Source organism: Xiphias gladius, chromosome 24, assembly GCF_016859285.1.
Source record: "Xiphias gladius isolate SHS-SW01 ecotype Sanya breed wild chromosome 24, ASM1685928v1, whole genome shotgun sequence".
Classification (NCBI taxonomy): Eukaryota; Metazoa; Chordata; class Actinopteri; order Istiophoriformes; family Xiphiidae; genus Xiphias; species Xiphias gladius.
Genome location: NC_053423.1, coordinates 19,948,374 through 19,965,350, shown reverse-complemented (window position 1 = coordinate 19,965,350; position 16,977 = coordinate 19,948,374). Strand labels below are relative to the sequence as shown.

The 16,977-nt window shown below is 42.8% G+C and overlaps 1 protein-coding gene across 1 annotated transcript; it reads right to left on the bottom strand.

The window, feature by feature from the left end:
• Positions 1–3,243: 3,243 nt before the first annotated feature.
• Positions 3,244–16,131, bottom strand: tmem170b (transmembrane protein 170B). Its single transcript, XM_040122021.1, has 3 exons — positions 15,835–16,131; positions 9,450–9,620; positions 3,244–5,122 (listed from the first exon to the last, which is right to left on the bottom strand). Exons 1-3 carry the CDS (start codon positions 16,013–16,015, stop codon positions 4,992–4,994), a joined length of 483 nt encoding a protein of 160 aa, XP_039977955.1. The 5' UTR covers positions 16,016–16,131; the 3' UTR covers positions 3,244–4,991.
• Between the last annotated feature and the right edge of the window lie 846 nt (positions 16,132–16,977).

Here is a 16,977-nt window from a genome sequence, read left to right as displayed (position 1 = left end):
CAGCATTCCTCACTTTAAGGCTGATCGAGGCTGCAGACGCCATAGTGACAGATTTTCAAGATCGGATTGGATCCACACTACACGGCAGATTTTCCAGCCTTCAAAGAGTTGATATCGCTCCTTCCAAAAATGATCTGAAAGAATTTAAATGAATGTGGACTTTGAAACTTTGGCAATAACTTTGAAAACTGACAACTTTGCTCTGAGTTTATCTAATTTGGGAGAACATTTTCTGTCCTCGGCTAATGAAGTATTTCCTTGCTCTTTCACCTCTAAGTAATGACTGGAAAGAGGAGGGAGGTGAGGATCAGACAAAAACCTGGAAGGAGAAAGTAAAGAGGCAGCCAGAAACTGGAGGGAGGGGGACAGCATACCGCGAGGGCACAGAGGAGGCGGACAGGAGAGGGATGAAGAAGGGACTGAGAAAGGCGAAACGCGAGTCTTGTGACGTCATTACCAGGGATCCTTCAGACCGCTCAGTCACTGCTGCTGCATCTACTGGAAGACAAGGCAGTAAGGAATGGAAACAGCACTCCTGAGCGCTTATACTGCAAAAGATTTTTATTTCAACTTACCGTTGAGTATGTACAGGAGAACAGTTTGTACATAAATAGGCAATAGTTATAAATATCAGCGGTTTGGCTGGTACAAAATTAAAAAAAGAACATATTGTACATTATCTACAAGTGCCACTTTGGGTTTTGTACAACATTGTCTCTTGTTGGATTGTCCGTATTGTCCATTCACACATTATCTGAGCTGCACTGCACATGCAATCACAGCGGGTACACAGTATGTGTCGGGGGGGGGGTGCGGCATTTGGACAAGAGTGGACTGAGGGGGCAGCTTCAGTTATAAGCCCATGAAGGAGACAGGATTATTGAGCTGGGTGTCTCGCTACAGTGCGATGACATTTTTTAAAAGTCTAGAGGGTATTATTAGTTGCTGGGTGTGTCTCCTTGGATATTGCAGTGTGCGCGCTCGCACGCACACACACACACACGCGCACACACATGGCGGGTGAATCACATAAACAATATTCTCCATGGCACTGGGTGTGAATACACCGACTGTGTGAATATCAAAATACTATCCAGTGGTTACTTTGTTCATATCAGCTGTTGGTTGCACTTTTATTGTGGCACCCACTCTTCTGGTGGAGACTTTGTACACTGTGGCTATATACAGCTCAGGATGTACATTAAGTGCACTGGCCTCACAACTCCAGTCCGGTTCTTGCAGTTTCGCCTGCAGAAAAAGCCCATTTCCAACACAACAAATAAAAAGATTTCAAACACATTATGTAAGACATTGCTCAGTGAACTGCTGTGACGACTCCTCTGAGCACAGTGTCACCTACAATTAGGTCCTCGCCCTTTTCCACGCTTTAGGGGTCTGCTAAAGAATGCGAACAAACCCCGCTAATGAAAGAAAAATAAATGAATATCCCGTTTTTTTACTACTCGCATGCACAGCCGCACAGACCGACACCGAACACAGCAAACAACAACACTCACATGTCACGTCTCCTGTGAACCACACATACGTACAAACCGTGCCGAAACTGCCCCGCAGACAGATTCACGGAGATATCATTGCTATGACAGCAGGTGAGTCATCAGCAACAACTCACATTTGGTCCCTGAAAATTGAGCTAAAACATTCAAAACGGGTGGCGTGGACAATGTGCAGAGCGTGCAGTGGATAAAGCGGGGGCTGCACGTGACTTTTTCGTTTTCCAGATATTAATTTCACACTTTCATTTTGGGGGAAATTAGGAAAGAGACATTTTGCCTGTATCAAAACACTCCGTGGCAACATCCACAATCATCTCTCAGGCTTTCAGGCTCCTGCTGCCACGTTATTTCTGTGCAATACCACCCTCTCGTGTGCTAACCTGGTACTGAAGGTGAGCCGTGTCAGTTACATAACTCATGGAAATACGGGCTGTTTACCTCCAGAGCCTCAAAGCACACACACCTAACACTACAAACATTGATTCTATTAATTTTTTTTTTTTTTTTTTTTTTTTTTTTTGTCAAATTCACATCAACTGGGGTTTTATGAACCTGTACCACAATTCTTGGGGCTGTTTGATATTCGAGCCGATGTGCAAATGTTTCTAAAACTGATTCAAACAAATAAATCTCGGCCGTGATATCAATTAAATGAGAAAAACAGGATAAATAAAGCTAAAATGTGAGCAACACTTTGGCATTGCAACCTGACTCCTCTCACCCCTGGGTGAGGAATCGGTGGGGGGCCGAGTAATGAGCAATAAACTTAAAGTAAATCAGAGCATCTCTCTATTCTTCAATACTATCAGTGAAGTACACAAACAAGTCAGTACAGTAGCTTCAAGCACATTCCTCAGATATGATCCTTTACAAAAAAACATCCCCGAAACAAGATGATCAGTGTCTTTTCTGTGTATAATGACTGTGATTGGGTCACACCAGAGTCGCATCATCGCACATTGTGCTAAAACAAGGCAGATTAAATTCAGTGCAATACGCAAAATTCAACTTAAGGAACATGGGTTAATAAACAACACAAAGAGAAGAGGGAGCCATAGAGAAATGGCGATCCGAGCAGCAGTATCTGTCTGACCTTCTCCAGGGAGGGATGGCTTTCCTGGGGGGGAATTTATGCTGTGGCGGTGCAGACAGTGTTAGTGAGACTACGGCGGGCCAAGGAGGGCTGGACTCCAACGCTGTCGCAGAACAATCTGCATCGGACTCGTAGACACAGAGTAGTCTCTCGGCAAATGTGTCAGAACTGGCTCTCGAGCAGCAAAACAACCTTTGTTTTTTAGTATCATTACACCTTTCTTTAAACCTGGTTAAGAGAATCCTGATCTTACTGAAACCGGACCTGAATTAAACCTGCTCAAGGCAAACTGCACAACTTTGCACTACAGGCCTCTCTCTGTCTGCTTTGAAGGAATATTTTAACACTTCGGGAAATACGACTATTCGCTTTCCTGCCAGGAGGAAGATTGATACCACTCTCATGTCTGTAGAGTATAAATGAGGCCGGAACTCGGAGACGGTTAGTTTAGCTTAGCATAAGGAGCAGAAACAGCTAGCCTGGCCCCATCTGAAAGTAACCCCAACCAGCTCGTCTAAAGCTCACTAATTAACACACTCAGAGCTGCAATGATTAGTCTATTAATTGATTAGTCGATTGAAATAAAACTGATCATAACTACTTTGAGAATCGATTAATCATTTTTGTCATTTTTTAAGAAAAAAAACCCAAATTCTCTGGTTCCAGTTTATTATTTCTATGGATTTGATGCTTTTCTTTGCCATGAATGAAAAAAAAATCGACTACCTTTGGATTTGGATCTGAAGAAATCCCCTTGAGTTTTGGAAAAATTGTGATTTTGAGAAGAAATTTTTGATATTTTAATCCTAAGAACTCACACGCCAGATGAAATGCAAGACCACACACTTGGCGTTTATACTAAACGATTTCCGAGGCGCGATTCCCGGGTCTCGGGACCTCCCAGAAAGTCGTCTGATTGAATGTGACTTCAGAGCAAATCAAACATGGAGGTGGGCCGTCGTCGTCAGCCGGTTGCAAGGGTGTGTGCTATACAAAACAAAATACGAGAAAAAAGTGTGTCATGGCTGGGGAGACAGAATCAGCATGGCTTTCGCGTTTTGCAGGAGAAGCTGGAGGTGAGTTGGAAATAAAGTTTTATTGTGAGTACGCAACATCCGGTTGATGTCGCTGGTGACGGTCGGCTCGCTCTAATTGGCTGTTGCGTTTTTTTCTGCTCAATGTTCCATGGCTGTTCCTTACACACTAGTCGGTAACATTAAAGGTGTACTTTGCAGGATTTGTCGGTTGCTGTTTTTAAACGCAACATTCAACGTTGGCTGCTCTTCCCCGGCTCAACGAGCGAGAGAGAGAGAGACCATCACATTACAGGATCGTTTGGGCAGAAAATCGGTTCAGACCAGCGTCGAAGCGGGAAAGCCTCCGCGATTGTCGGGAGGGAGCGAATCGGACCCAAAATGATCCCAATTATCCTCTAGTGTGGGGCCAGCATGAGCTAACTGTCCCCCGGTCCCCGCTGCATATTTACTTTACAGACAAATGAGGGGTATCAATTTTCGCATTTCCCAAAATGTCACCTCTCGGAGCTCTGGTTGGCACACAATGAATCGATGTTTCGACGGGATAAAGCAAACGTAGCACTGATGCTGGTTTTCTCCTACACGTCTACTGATTTCACACCTCTCAGGCAAAGAGCATCTCCAACATTTACAAAGTGCAAAAATTCAAAGCTGCATCTCGCTCATGAAATGGATGGTGCAGCCTTAAGCCGTGTAAGAAAAAAGGAATGTTCATGGTAATCTGTAGTTGAACGTCGTGAAGAGGTGAGGCTGATGTTTCATACTGATGTAGAAGGTGTTTTTTGCTGATGAACACTGTTGGGTTGTCGCTCCCTACGACCACCTCGTTGCTCAACTTTTGTTCTCACGCTGATCATTAGATCATCATTTTCAGGTCACTGCTGTTGCTTCACTTTTTAAAAAATAGTTTTGTTTTGTTTTGTTTTTTTTCACCAAAAGTGCAAGAGAAAGCCTTCAAGAGTCAGTGGCCACAAAGGCATCTGGACGTCCCAGAGAAGGCCGTTGGCACAAAGAACTGATGTAACTCTGGAAAACGCCCCAGACATGGCTTTCAAGTCCAGAAGCTGAGGATGGCGCCATCTCCGCCTGCTGCTGCTGTTCAGCATGAAGACAACCAGCACTGCACTGAGTTCCCTCCGAATCGCAGCGTGATTGTGGCAGTAACAGAACAGAGACACCAGGGGGCACTCTATCCTGAGTCTAACCCTTAAGGTCCAGAGCATTTCTGCCTCCTCTCCTTCCACAAACCGGCCACGACGAGCGCCCTTGAGTCTCTGATTGGCTCGATCCATCAGCTCTCCTCTCGTGTCAGTGTCCGTCCTTCGACTGGTCGAGGGGTTTTCTTCACAGAGTGGCCAGGATGCGCGAGAAGGATATGATGACAGACAGGGTGGTCTGGCCCACACCCAGCACCAGAGCTTCCAGCGGTGCCATGTCTTTCCCTGCCACGCGGTAAACCCCAGCCACCGCTGCGCCTGAGGGAGAGAAAACACACATCAGAAGCGTTAATGCCATCGGTGGGAAGAAGAAGAGCCGAGATCGTTTCCACTTTTTTTTTTTCTCCTACATTCAAAATCCTACTCAAGTAAAAGTACAGAAGTCTTATCAGCTAAATACTGACACATTCATGCATAATAACCATTTCACAGTCGTAGCTGCTCGAGGTGGAGTTAGTTTTAACTACCTTATATACAGGTAAGCCCAGTGGTCACCAACCTGACATTCAGAGTCACAAAGTCTGAGGGGTTGTGCGATGATTGACCTGTTACCAGAAACCACTATTTTTGTGCACAAGCCTGAAAGTAATGTACCAAGAAATATATACATAGACATATACATACATACATATATGCATACACATGTATACATATATATATATATACACATATATAGATATACATAGACATGTACATATATGTACATGTATATATATATACACACATACACACATATACATATACATATATATACATATACATATATACACACACACACACACACACACACACACACACACACACACACACACACATATATTGCATTTGTGCTTGGAAAAGGACTTAAACGATTAACAGATTATTAAAGTAGTTGCAGATTAACTGTCTTTCTCTTCACAAATTGATTAACCGACCGATGTTTGCAGCTCTAGGAATAAAAAGTGCAATATTTGTGAATGTAAACGTAGAGGAGGAGAAATATAAAACAGCATAAAATGGACACACTAAAGTAAAGTACTTCAAAACTTGGGTACCTACTTAAGTACAGCACTTGAGTTAATGTATTCAAGTCATTTTTCCCTCCACTGGTCAATAAAGATACAGAGTTCAAACATTGTCCGTTCACAATGAGGAGCACAGAGGACAAACACATCCTTCTTCATCTTTTCTACCATCAGTACTGTGTACAGGTCTGTATAATACAGAATATCTATTAAAAGATGGTGGAGCGTCCATGTGCATTCAAAGTTCAGGCACGTACAATGTTGACTCGCCGCTCTTCCTACATGAGTCTGTCACATACTCACAATATGCTGTTTGGGCCGTCATAATGGAAACAGACAGGGACAGAGGGACTTTCTGTTAATCGGTAATCCCAGGATCAAAACAGAGTGGGGTCTGATCTTGTTTCAAAACCAAACAAAACAGAGAGATAAAGTTGGATTTTGAAGGCCCTGAAAACAGCATCAGACCAGGAGCAATGCGGTCCCACGCGAACACAACTGTTCAGTTGGAAAAAGGTGATGTCATATTTCAGTCAGGAATCAGAAATATTTCAACTAGAAACATTTAAAGACACAGTAAAATAGAAAATTAAAATTGTTTTTTTTTTAATTGAATGTAGCTCATGATAGACATTAAGATACTTTTAACCCTTTGGCATTCGACTGCAACAATTTGTGTCAAAAATCGCACTCCTTCTCAACTTCATAACTCCGTCAAATCTGAACCACCCAGACATGTTACACATATTTTTAGATTACGTGTGACTTACACTACTTGGGTTATATCATTATGTCCAATGTCCATTGCGATTAAATGCCCATAAATCCAATTAGAAATCATAGAGAAAAAAAAAACGCTCCTTGTCACTGCAGAACTTGCCTGAGAATCCTCACATTTTTAAAGTTTTCTTCACTATCAAAGTAATCCAGTGATAGGTGTCTTTACATCCATGGGTACGTTGTAAAAAGGAACTGCTAATATCTGATTTAGCATACTTCTAATGGTGTTCATTTGCCAAAAGTCTCTTTTGTTTTTTTTTTGAGCGGGGACCCACAGTGTCAGACTTTCAAACCCCTGTGTGAGCTCATGGGTCATAGTCACAGTAGCTGGCAAAGCAATATCATCGATCACAGGTGTGGGTCTGGAGCTCGGTCGTCAAAAACTTTGTTCACGTTTCCAAAAACAGCGTGTTTGTGGTGTATTTTATTCATTTCTGTCTCATCCTTTAGATCTAATAGCGTGGGCGAGGAAGGTGTGGGTTGAGGCGAACACCCACTGTTGAGTGGTTCAGTCTAAACCTGATGGATTTGATCAAATCCCCCTTTTAACTAAACTCCACCTACATTATATCAATAAATAATAACATAGGACATTTTTAAATTTGATTATTTCTTATTTAGTCTTGGATATAACACTATAAAAACGTACTTGAAAGCAAGTACACGGGTGCTTGATGTTTCTTCTACACTACATAACCTTTCCTTTACCCTCTGCTTGGCTGAGACTGTCTTTGACTTTAAGCCAGGCTCGTGTACACATGGAGGGTGAGACTGAGGGCTGTGTGTGCTCACAGTCAATAGTCTGCTCTCCCTGATTGCTACACATTAATAATAAAGTGTCTTTCCATTTCGGGGGGGGGGGGGCAGCTTGCATCTATGATGTAGAGTGATTAATTCAGTGAGCCCCTGCCCTACGCTCGGAGAGATTTAGCTCTATTTACACACCACGCAATCACACTCTGCTACTGTGAGTGGAGGGTAATGAAAGATAAAGCAAGGCTTAAATAATATCTGGTGCATCTGGTAACATCCAGTCAAACCATGGATGCATTTGGATAAACATAACAATAAGAAGGTGGCAGAAAGCAGGCAGCTAGCGAGAAAGACAGACATAATGTATAGACAGAAAATGCAGGGTGAAGCTACAACTGGGAGATAAATCACTCCATTATTGATTGTTTTAGTGGCGTGCCATAATTCAATATTGTAATTATGGGACTCCCAGGGGTATCATATATACTGTAACTCAAACTGTATTTAAAAACGAACCAAATGCATTACTGCAGGCTGTGTTTTACACATTTGATCAGTTTTGTCTGATGTAAAGCATAACAGGGGAACACTATTCAACATACTGGACAACAATGTGATTGTTTTACATGTGATTTTGCATGCATTTGCCATATCGTGATACAGTACAGTCTACAAATACCAGAAAAATATTCTGTATTTTCAACTATAATGCTCAGCCCTATGTTAATTATGAGACCATATATAATAATAAATATAGAAAACTGGCACAAAACGTCAGATTATAATTTTGCCCACTTATTCTTTGATTGGATTCTGCCAATTTTAGACAATTTTGCTTGGGCACAGCTCTTGTTCGGCTGCTTGTGTTTATATAACATTTAACATTTGAGAACTTCGGCTTCTTCTGTTGAATGAAAAAATGTTATTATATTGTTTATATTTCATTAAGTAAGATTGGGACTCAAGATCAAGTAATAATGCAGGTGTTGTTTTGCCGTGTGAGAGAAAGATTGTGTAAAGATAGTCAAAGCTGATGCAGCAGAGGCCGAAATATCCTCACTTTTGGTCCCTAGTTGTGTCAAGCGCCAAAAATGCTGGATCCTACAATTCCCATAATGCAACGGATTAGCATCTATTTATCTGACTCTCCCTGACTGGTAAAGATTTCCAATGATACAGAGCCCTAATGTAAAGTTATGACCTTAACGGTAACCGGTGGAGTTTTTATTTAACCTTCTGTAGCGCTCTGGAGCTGCTTATTTATGAGCGGGCCCCTGTTTTGTTTGTCTCGTGCACGTGTACGGGGACGCACACACACATAGTTGACCAGATACACGGCCCTGCCATGGTTTCAAATTATTCCACAGATCTGTGGGTGGAGGAAATGCACCAAGAAAACAGAGCAATGTACCAAAAAAGGCAGGGAAAAAGAAGACAGCAAGCCAGTAAACCCGGACATGAACCATGCAAGGTTTAAAAGGTTCAAAAATCGGCTTTGTAAATGTTTAATGCGAAGGAAATGCATTCATCATGCATGTTGCAGTTTTGCTGAATAACAGTGAATGAGTAACACCTTTAAACTTTCGTCTTGCTTCGTCATCTTGCATCACTGCACTTGTATGTTTAGTCAAATATATCCGCCTTAATTATGATTATTGTTCTTGGGTGTACAGAGCTTGAATGCTTTTCTATGCCCTCGAATTATCATCACATTTTCAAAAACAAGTTATTAAATTAAGCCAAAAATATTGGAATATGTAATTTAGTCATTATCAGCCAGACACAGCTGAAGCTTCCTGTGCTAAATCAACAAAAAAGGAAGGTAAACAAAAAAACCACAGAAGTCTGAAACCTCTCTCCTTCCCTCTCTGTCAGATCGTGTCTTCCTATGGTTGATGGGAGTTAACACACAAAGTCCCGACATCCCACTCTCTTTCCCTCCCCGTCGCCTCCTTTCCTTTTCTGGATGACTGGATACTGAACGCTCTCGAGGTCAATCTAAAAAAAGGATTAACAAAAAAACCAAAAAGTGGAGTAACTGGACTTACTGGTGATGACGCCTCCGGAGAGGGAGGCCAGGAAACCCACGCTGACCAGCACCAGGGTGATGAGGCGGCCCCTCTTGTGGCGCTGCAGCATGACTAACATGAGCAGCCCCACCGCCCCGTGGACAAAGAGCGAGGAGAAGAGACACCACAGGAACACCCAGTACCACATCTCTGACGGGGAGAGGGAGACAAAACACAGCACAGGCAGGATGTTTGATCAGATACGGCCTGAACACCTGCAAGTACAATGGGAAAAACACTGAACTATGTCAGCGTGTTCCACAGATTTCTGACTGAACACAGGGAAGATTGGAGATCACATTCAGGAATCCCTCAGAGCAATGTATTTACGCTTCAATAGTGCTGAAATGTTACTTGAGTATTTCCATTTTTTGCTACTATATACTAAAATTGCTCTTTTTATTCCCTAGAGCTACTATGATTAGTCAATAATCAATTAGTGAACAAAGACAATTAATCAATCTACAACTATTTTGATAATCTGTTACTCGTTTAAGTCATTTTCCAATGAAAAATGCCAAACATTTGCTGGTTTCAGCATCTAAGAATGAGAGAATTTGCTGCTTTTCTTGGTCTTGAAATATAGTACATTGAATATCTTTGGGCTTTAAACTGCTGGTTGGACAAAATAAAACCTTTAATGACATCAGCTTGTGCTCTAGGATATTTTGATCGATGCATTTTACAGATTTACACATTACGGATCAGGATACAGAGATGCTGATGGAGCTGCACATGAGTGAGTTGAGGGAGGATTTCAATCTATAGCCGGTACAATCTAAGAGAGGGCTCATCAAGGAGGCAGCCGACCATGGTAATGGAGCTGAGGTGAGATTTATGAGATTTCAGAAGAGCTGCTGTGAGCTAGACATGAAGCAGTAAAGGGAAAATCTGAAACAACAGCTTACAGTCTTGTTTTAAGGCCTTCGGCTGGACTGTAAAAAAAAAAAAGGCTAAAAATGCTGAATTTGTTCAATTCCCAAACTGCCCAAAAATAATTATGTGCCAAGCTCCAGCGCCAACAGTTATCGCTGAAAAAACATATCATGCACCCTACAACACGACAGTCGTTAAAGTAAACAGCTTTACAGAAGCTGGATCAAATCAGAGGTCAACCCCATTCAACATCTCTTATCCTCTTCTTCCTTCCTCCCTCATTCCCTCTCTCTTTCTTTCCGTCTCACGGGCCAGCTTTACATAAAGAGCTCCGGCCTCATCGCACTTCGCCAGTGAGGGGCCTTGCTTTGAACCCCTGGCACCGTGGGAGCGAGGAGAAGCCAGCTGGCCGTGAGATTACTCAGGAAGAAAAGAGATCGACTGAGGAAGGGGGGCATCCAGCGTGGATAAGAATGACCAATCCAAAGCAGAGGAATGTTGTGTGAAGGGCCAAGCCTGTTTTGTTTGGACGAAGTGATATAAAAAGGAAACGTGCCATTGTTGTGTGGTGTAAACATCCTAAGACCTAATTCTATTACAAAGTATTTCTCAAGGCTGGAGCCAGAGAGGGAGCTCTTTTGTACGTCCATTTAACCTAGTTGTTCAACCGTCGACTGAGTGCCTACATCTATTTATTTTATCTGGCAGTCAGCTGGCGAGGCGGGTGGAGAGAAAAGTGACAGCACAGTAACACAACGGCTTTTTTGTCCTGCATGACTGGGCACTGTTTGGTCACACATCACAGGCTATCCACTGCTGTCTTTCTGCAACCATCGCCGGCCTTCCACCAAGAGAGGAGGGAGATGTCTGCGATGGGACAGTGGGTGTGAGGGCCAGAGTAGTGGATGACGCTAATTACGCTTCCTCTGTCCTCCAGCCCGTGACCCAGACACTGATTGAGGTCCACCATCATCGAAGATGTTCAAATCCCTAACATGTGTCTCGCAGAAGACCAGGAGACCCCGAGAAGCTCATGCCACGTTCACGTCATATCAGTCAGACTAAGGCTGCAACTAATGATTACTTTTATTATCTATTAATCTGCTGATTATTGTCTCGATTAATCGATTATCAGTTTTTCTACTAAAATGTCCAAAAATTGTGGAACATGTCCCTCATGGTTTCCCAGAGTAATTGGTAAAGTTTTCTAATGTTTTGTTTTGTCCAACCAACTGTTCAAAACCCAAAGATATTCAGTTTACAATTGTAGAACATACGAATTCTCAAATTAGAGAAGCTCGTATAAGAAAATTTTGGACATCTGAAGACATCACCTTGGACTCGGACAAACTGGGACTATCTTCTAACGATTAACTGAGAAAATAATGAGAATCATCATTAGTTGCAACTCCAGAATAGGCCCAGGCTGGAATAACAGTAAAGGGACCCCACAGGATACAGGATCCTGTGCGAGGAACCACAGGTGTATCCTATGTGGAAGTTTGTTACAGGACGGCAACATCCCTTAAATCTGAATCGTTTATTGACTGGTCAGCTGATCTGACAGGACAGCAAGAGGAAGGGCCAGGCTTCACTGTAATAATAGTAACACTGCATAACTGTAATACTGTAGATTAGGCAAATGAAAGCACCAACAGCGGCTCTAATGTTATTCTTGTTAATTAATAGAATAAAATAAAATAAATACCTGTGTGATTAACCTGAATCAAGAAAGAATCATAACAGTGCTGGAACTTTGTTTAATCTTTCTTCGTGAATCAGAATTTTTTTGTCGTCTTTCTCTTTTTTTATTATTCTTTTTTTTTTTATGAACCTCATCTCATTCAGGAAAAACCATCAGCTCTAAAGTCGTTGTTATCATTATTAATCCTACAATATCAGCCTGAGTCCGAAAAGGACTTCGGAGTTACAGTATCTGTGGTCTTTCACAAACTACTTACGCTATAGATTTTATTTAGAACATTTCTAGCTTTTTTTTTATTGGTTCTTCATATCTTGCCATCTCTTTCTGTAATAAACATATTTTATCATCAGACGCCAGGTGTTTTTCTTTTTAACTGTTACTGTCATTGAATTATTTCTACACATTTGACAGTCGAGATGCTGTGTGTCACAAGCATTGCCGTCTCCAAATGATGCTGGATTGACGGAGGATGTCTCATTTGCCAAATACAACTCCTCCATCTTCTCCATGTTAGCCAAGTGAAAAGTACCAGGAGAAATCCCACACTGCTCCATCAGGATCCCTCATCCAGTCCTGGATGCATGGTGCGCTGGGCATCTGTCGCCAAATCTAAGCCTGGAGGGATTAACACAATGCTCAGCACGGGAGCATGTAGGGTCATAGGAGGACGTGTCCCGTGACCACCGGCACTGGCAGTGACTGCACCCTCATCAAGTTCCTTTATGTCAGTATTTCCCTTTTCTGCTTCTTTATACTTCTGCTCCATTACATTTCAGAAGCAAATATTTTACTCTTTACTCACCTACATTTATTTTAAATATATAATTACTACTGTAGGTACTTAGGAGTTAACATAAAAACACATATGATAAGATTGTACTGTGCATTTTTAAAGAGTAAACCAGTGGTTCCCAATGTTTTTGGCTCGTGAGCTCCTTTAAAAAAGCAGTTTTTAGATATGTACAACTTGTTAGCAGTTCCACGAAAGAGAAATTCCCTCTCTAAACTTCTCAGATGGTTTTATTTCAATTATCTAATATTTCACAAAAAATGAATACAAATTTGGTCTAACATAACTTGTTTTTTTTTCTTTCCTCCCCCAGTAGTCATGTCACAACCCCTCAGATTTATCTTGTAAAATACCCAAGTGTACATAAAGTAGATTATGATTAGTTGATTAATCGGATAGATGATCAACAGAATATTAATTAGCAATTATTCTGATAATGGAATAATTAGTGTTTTAAGGAGTTATAGTTAGTCATTTTTTTAAAACAAAAATTAAAAAAGGTTCTCTGGTTGCTGCCTCACAAAAGTCAGGATTTGATGCTTTAACGGACATTTTACACTATTTTCGTACATTTATTAGACAAAACGATCAATTGAGAGAATAGTGGGCCGAGTAATCGATAATCAAAATCATCTTTTGATGGAGCCCTAACATAAAGTAGTTAAAACTAGTTCCATCTTGACCAGTAAAATAGTAAAATACTAGTAACACATTGATGCAAAAGTGTTAACAATTTATCAATGTACTATAATGTACCACTCGAAGGGGACGTTTTTCTGCAGTAGGAGCATTTTGCCGAAAAGGTTTTGATACGTTTTGAATGCAGGACTTTTACTCGGATCAATGGAGCATTTCTATATTGCAGCACTGGAACTTTTACATAAGTAACGGATCTGAATACTTCTTCCACCACTTCTGAGCACTAACACTGTTGGGCGGGCTCTGACGTTAACACCTGCTGAGGACTGAATTCCAGTATAATTTGTATTTGACGTATAAATGGGTAACAGTCACCTGCCACGCTGGCCAAGAACAATCGGACCAACATTAAAAAGCTTTAGCAAGATGACTTTCTTTTGCACTTCTTCATGAATTACAAGCGTTACGCAATGCAATCAAGTTTTAAATGAACAACTACAGGGAGAAAATCGGTTGGGTGAAATGTTTCAGTGGAAATACATGGCTTGTTATTTCCTCTGGCTGACAGAAATGACTCTTGGAAGGTAACTTTTTTTCAGTTTAGCAGAGGTTGGAAGGCAAGTTGAACATTTAATTTTCAGGGGACAGCGCTGCAGGTGGTCACAGCTCCAACGAAAGAGCATCTATGTGGTGAGAGATGTGCGGTCTCATGTTTAGAGATACGAGCGAACAAAGACCACAACACAGTTAGAGCACGGCATTAACTTCTGCTAACCCGCAACTACAGGCCCAGGTCTTTGTCAGCACGGCAGCTTTGGAGCTCACCTGTCAACAGTGAAGCATGAAAAAAAGCAGGGAATCATGTTTTTGGTCGCTTGATAAGGGGTCAGGCAAGAGACTTTTCATGAGCATGAAAAGCGCTGCGGGACACGAACAAGTCAGAAAGGCAAAGTTGCAGACTCCCATAGTAGGAGCCCTCCAGGGAGGGAGACCTGGGACGTGGCCGGCTGGTAGTGATCAAGCTGGCACTGTCTCGAAGTTGTTTCCAATTAGGGCTGGACAATAAACTGAATCTAATAAGTTACCAAATTTGCATATCTCTTACTGACCTAAATTTACTGTTTTTAATTCCATTAGTATCCCATATAATCAAACCTGCATTCATTTATATTTTTTGACCACTTGGGGGCATTGTAATAAACTCTAAACACAACACTGGCATATTATCGCCTAATAAATATAGCCAATGTGTCAACACATCCAGCAGACATAGAGCCACATTATCATTCGTTTGGAGTCATGTTTCTGGCCACCTGGTGAATATAAGTCTAATATTCACCCTGTTTTTGGTCACTACCAACTCCTGAGGGAAATATCTATATATGTTTTGATCAAAGGGTGGCCACCAGTTTTCTTGTGTCAAGTTCTTTTTGAGGAAGTTCAGCCTGCCTGCAGAGGAAAGATAAGAAGCCCACACACTCCTTTTTTTTTCCTTTTCTACTCCTAAATTCTTTTTTTATTTCATTTGGACTTGACTGACCATGTTTTGACCCTCGCTCACATCCCCGAAGCTGCTTAACACAGAGAGCCATCCTCAACAAATGGTGTGGATCGTCCCCTTTATCTGAGAAAGAACATCCAGTGTATAGCCATCAGTCATATCCATGTGAAATGAAAGGATTCTGAACAAGGCAGGAGGCAAAATCAGACTTCCCCCCCCCTTTTTTTTTGGTTTAAATGATTGTTGACGGCAATTCTGAAGAAATACCCACATTAAAGCTGGTATCACCTGGCCCTGCCATTCAAAACTCCCTTGAAAAAAGCACGGCTTTTAACTCATCCTCACTATTTTTAGAGTCTAGACAATCCCGGAAAAAACATCCTGCCCAGAGTTGAGGATGCTGCCTCTAATTGCCCCTTGAAGACAAAGGGAGGAGGAGGGTGGAGCGGGGGTACAACACCTCATTTACTGCACAGTCAAGGCAGCAGATTGATTAATTAGTCGCATGGTGTGATTATTTTAATGTCATCCACGGATTCCGCACGCGTGGACAGAGGACTGGCATTTTTGTTGTGGCCCGGCCGGCATCACCACAATTCTTCACCGGCTGAGGCAGGGGGGGGCTAGGGTATTACAGATGCCCCCTTTTCGCGGAACCAGCTCTGCCCCTTCTGCTCACTGAGCATGTGATCGGAAATATCACATACATAGGTTTATTTTGCTTTAAAATGGACGCGCAAAGATGCCAGCAGCCGCCGTGGCCGGCTTTACAACTCTACAGTAAATGCTGCTGATGGTGATGGTGACTTCCGTGCGAACACAGCAGAACAACGGCACCTTTCATTCCGCATACCTGTGAAGTGCTGCAGCGTCGTGCCTTGCACCCAGAGGCTCAGCACTTGCTGCACCGACAGATTAACAGAATAATCCCTGTTCGTTGTCATGTTTCTGCCGCCGCCGCCGCCGCTGTCGCCGCCGCCCGGGCTCGCACCCCTCTTTATCGAATAGCTGTACTTGGCTTTAGACGAAGGCATGGAGGAGACCGGGGTGGCATGGGATGTGAGGCGGCTCTCCCCGGCGCAGCTCGCCTCTACCGGTGCCTCTGCTTCGGCTTGACGTCCGTCTCCGCGCCGGGAAGGGAAGGGCCGCTGGCTGGTCGGTTCATCCTCGGTGGTGTCGGCGGCGGCTGTGTGGAGGCCATGACGGGGATAGCAGCGGGAGTGCAGGCAGGCAGGCGGGCGGGCGGGCGGGCACAGGCGCACCGTCGGCTCGTCCTACATCGGCTAGCCTTGCTACATAACCCTTAAAGGGCCAGTCGTCTCTTTTTGTGAAGGGGGCGCTTTACGGTTCACTTTGACACATCTTCAGGACACTGAAGTCGCTTCATGAATGGAGAACGAAAGAGCGACGACAGTGGCGTTTGCGCAGAAAATGTGCGTAGTCGCTGGGGTAGCCGTAGGACGAACAACGTAATCACGCCACAAGCCATGATAGGCTATAAATCTCCTATGTACCTATAATTATCTCCATCAACACACAACTGTCTTCACGCAATCGGCTGTGACTAGTTAAAACTAACATGAAAGATTCAATTCAGTTTGTTTTGCCATTGCCCTGTGTCTTGACCGGCAGTCAAACAACGCGGTTGCTAGGAGACAGACGGGAGCCGTTACGCGTAGCTATTAGCGCAGGCGGCACGAGCTTTTTCCAACGTTACTCAGCCAATCAGAACTGAGGGCCACAACTGCATATATAACACACTAACATGTATAACAAAATATGCCGGTATTTGTATAAACCTTTCAGGAATAGTTACGTAATGTTTATTTTATGTTTATTAAATTCTCGTCTAAAAATTTTTTACAAATGACGTGCCAGGCTACTACCGGGGCGTTGCCCATGACGACGGATGGATGCAGGAGCTCTCCGTGGTTCTGATTGGCTCCTGCCACGTCACCCCCAAAACGCCTGACATAATAATGAATAATAAGAGAGG

What these genes read in the sequence shown, in the direction of transcription:
- tmem170b (XM_040122021.1), bottom strand. Translation starts at nt 16,015, where the DNA reads ATGCCTTCGTCTAAAGCCAAGTACAGCTATTCGATAAAGAGGGGTGCG. An exon ending in GACGCTGCAGCACTTCACAG is followed by an intron (nt 9,621 to 15,834) that starts GTATGCGGAATG and finishes TCTCCCCGTCAG; the next exon opens with AGATGTGGTACTGGGTGTTC. An exon ending in CTCCGGAGGCGTCATCACCA is followed by an intron (nt 5,123 to 9,449) that starts GTAAGTCCAGTT and finishes TCTCTCCCTCAG; the next exon opens with GCGCAGCGGTGGCTGGGGTT.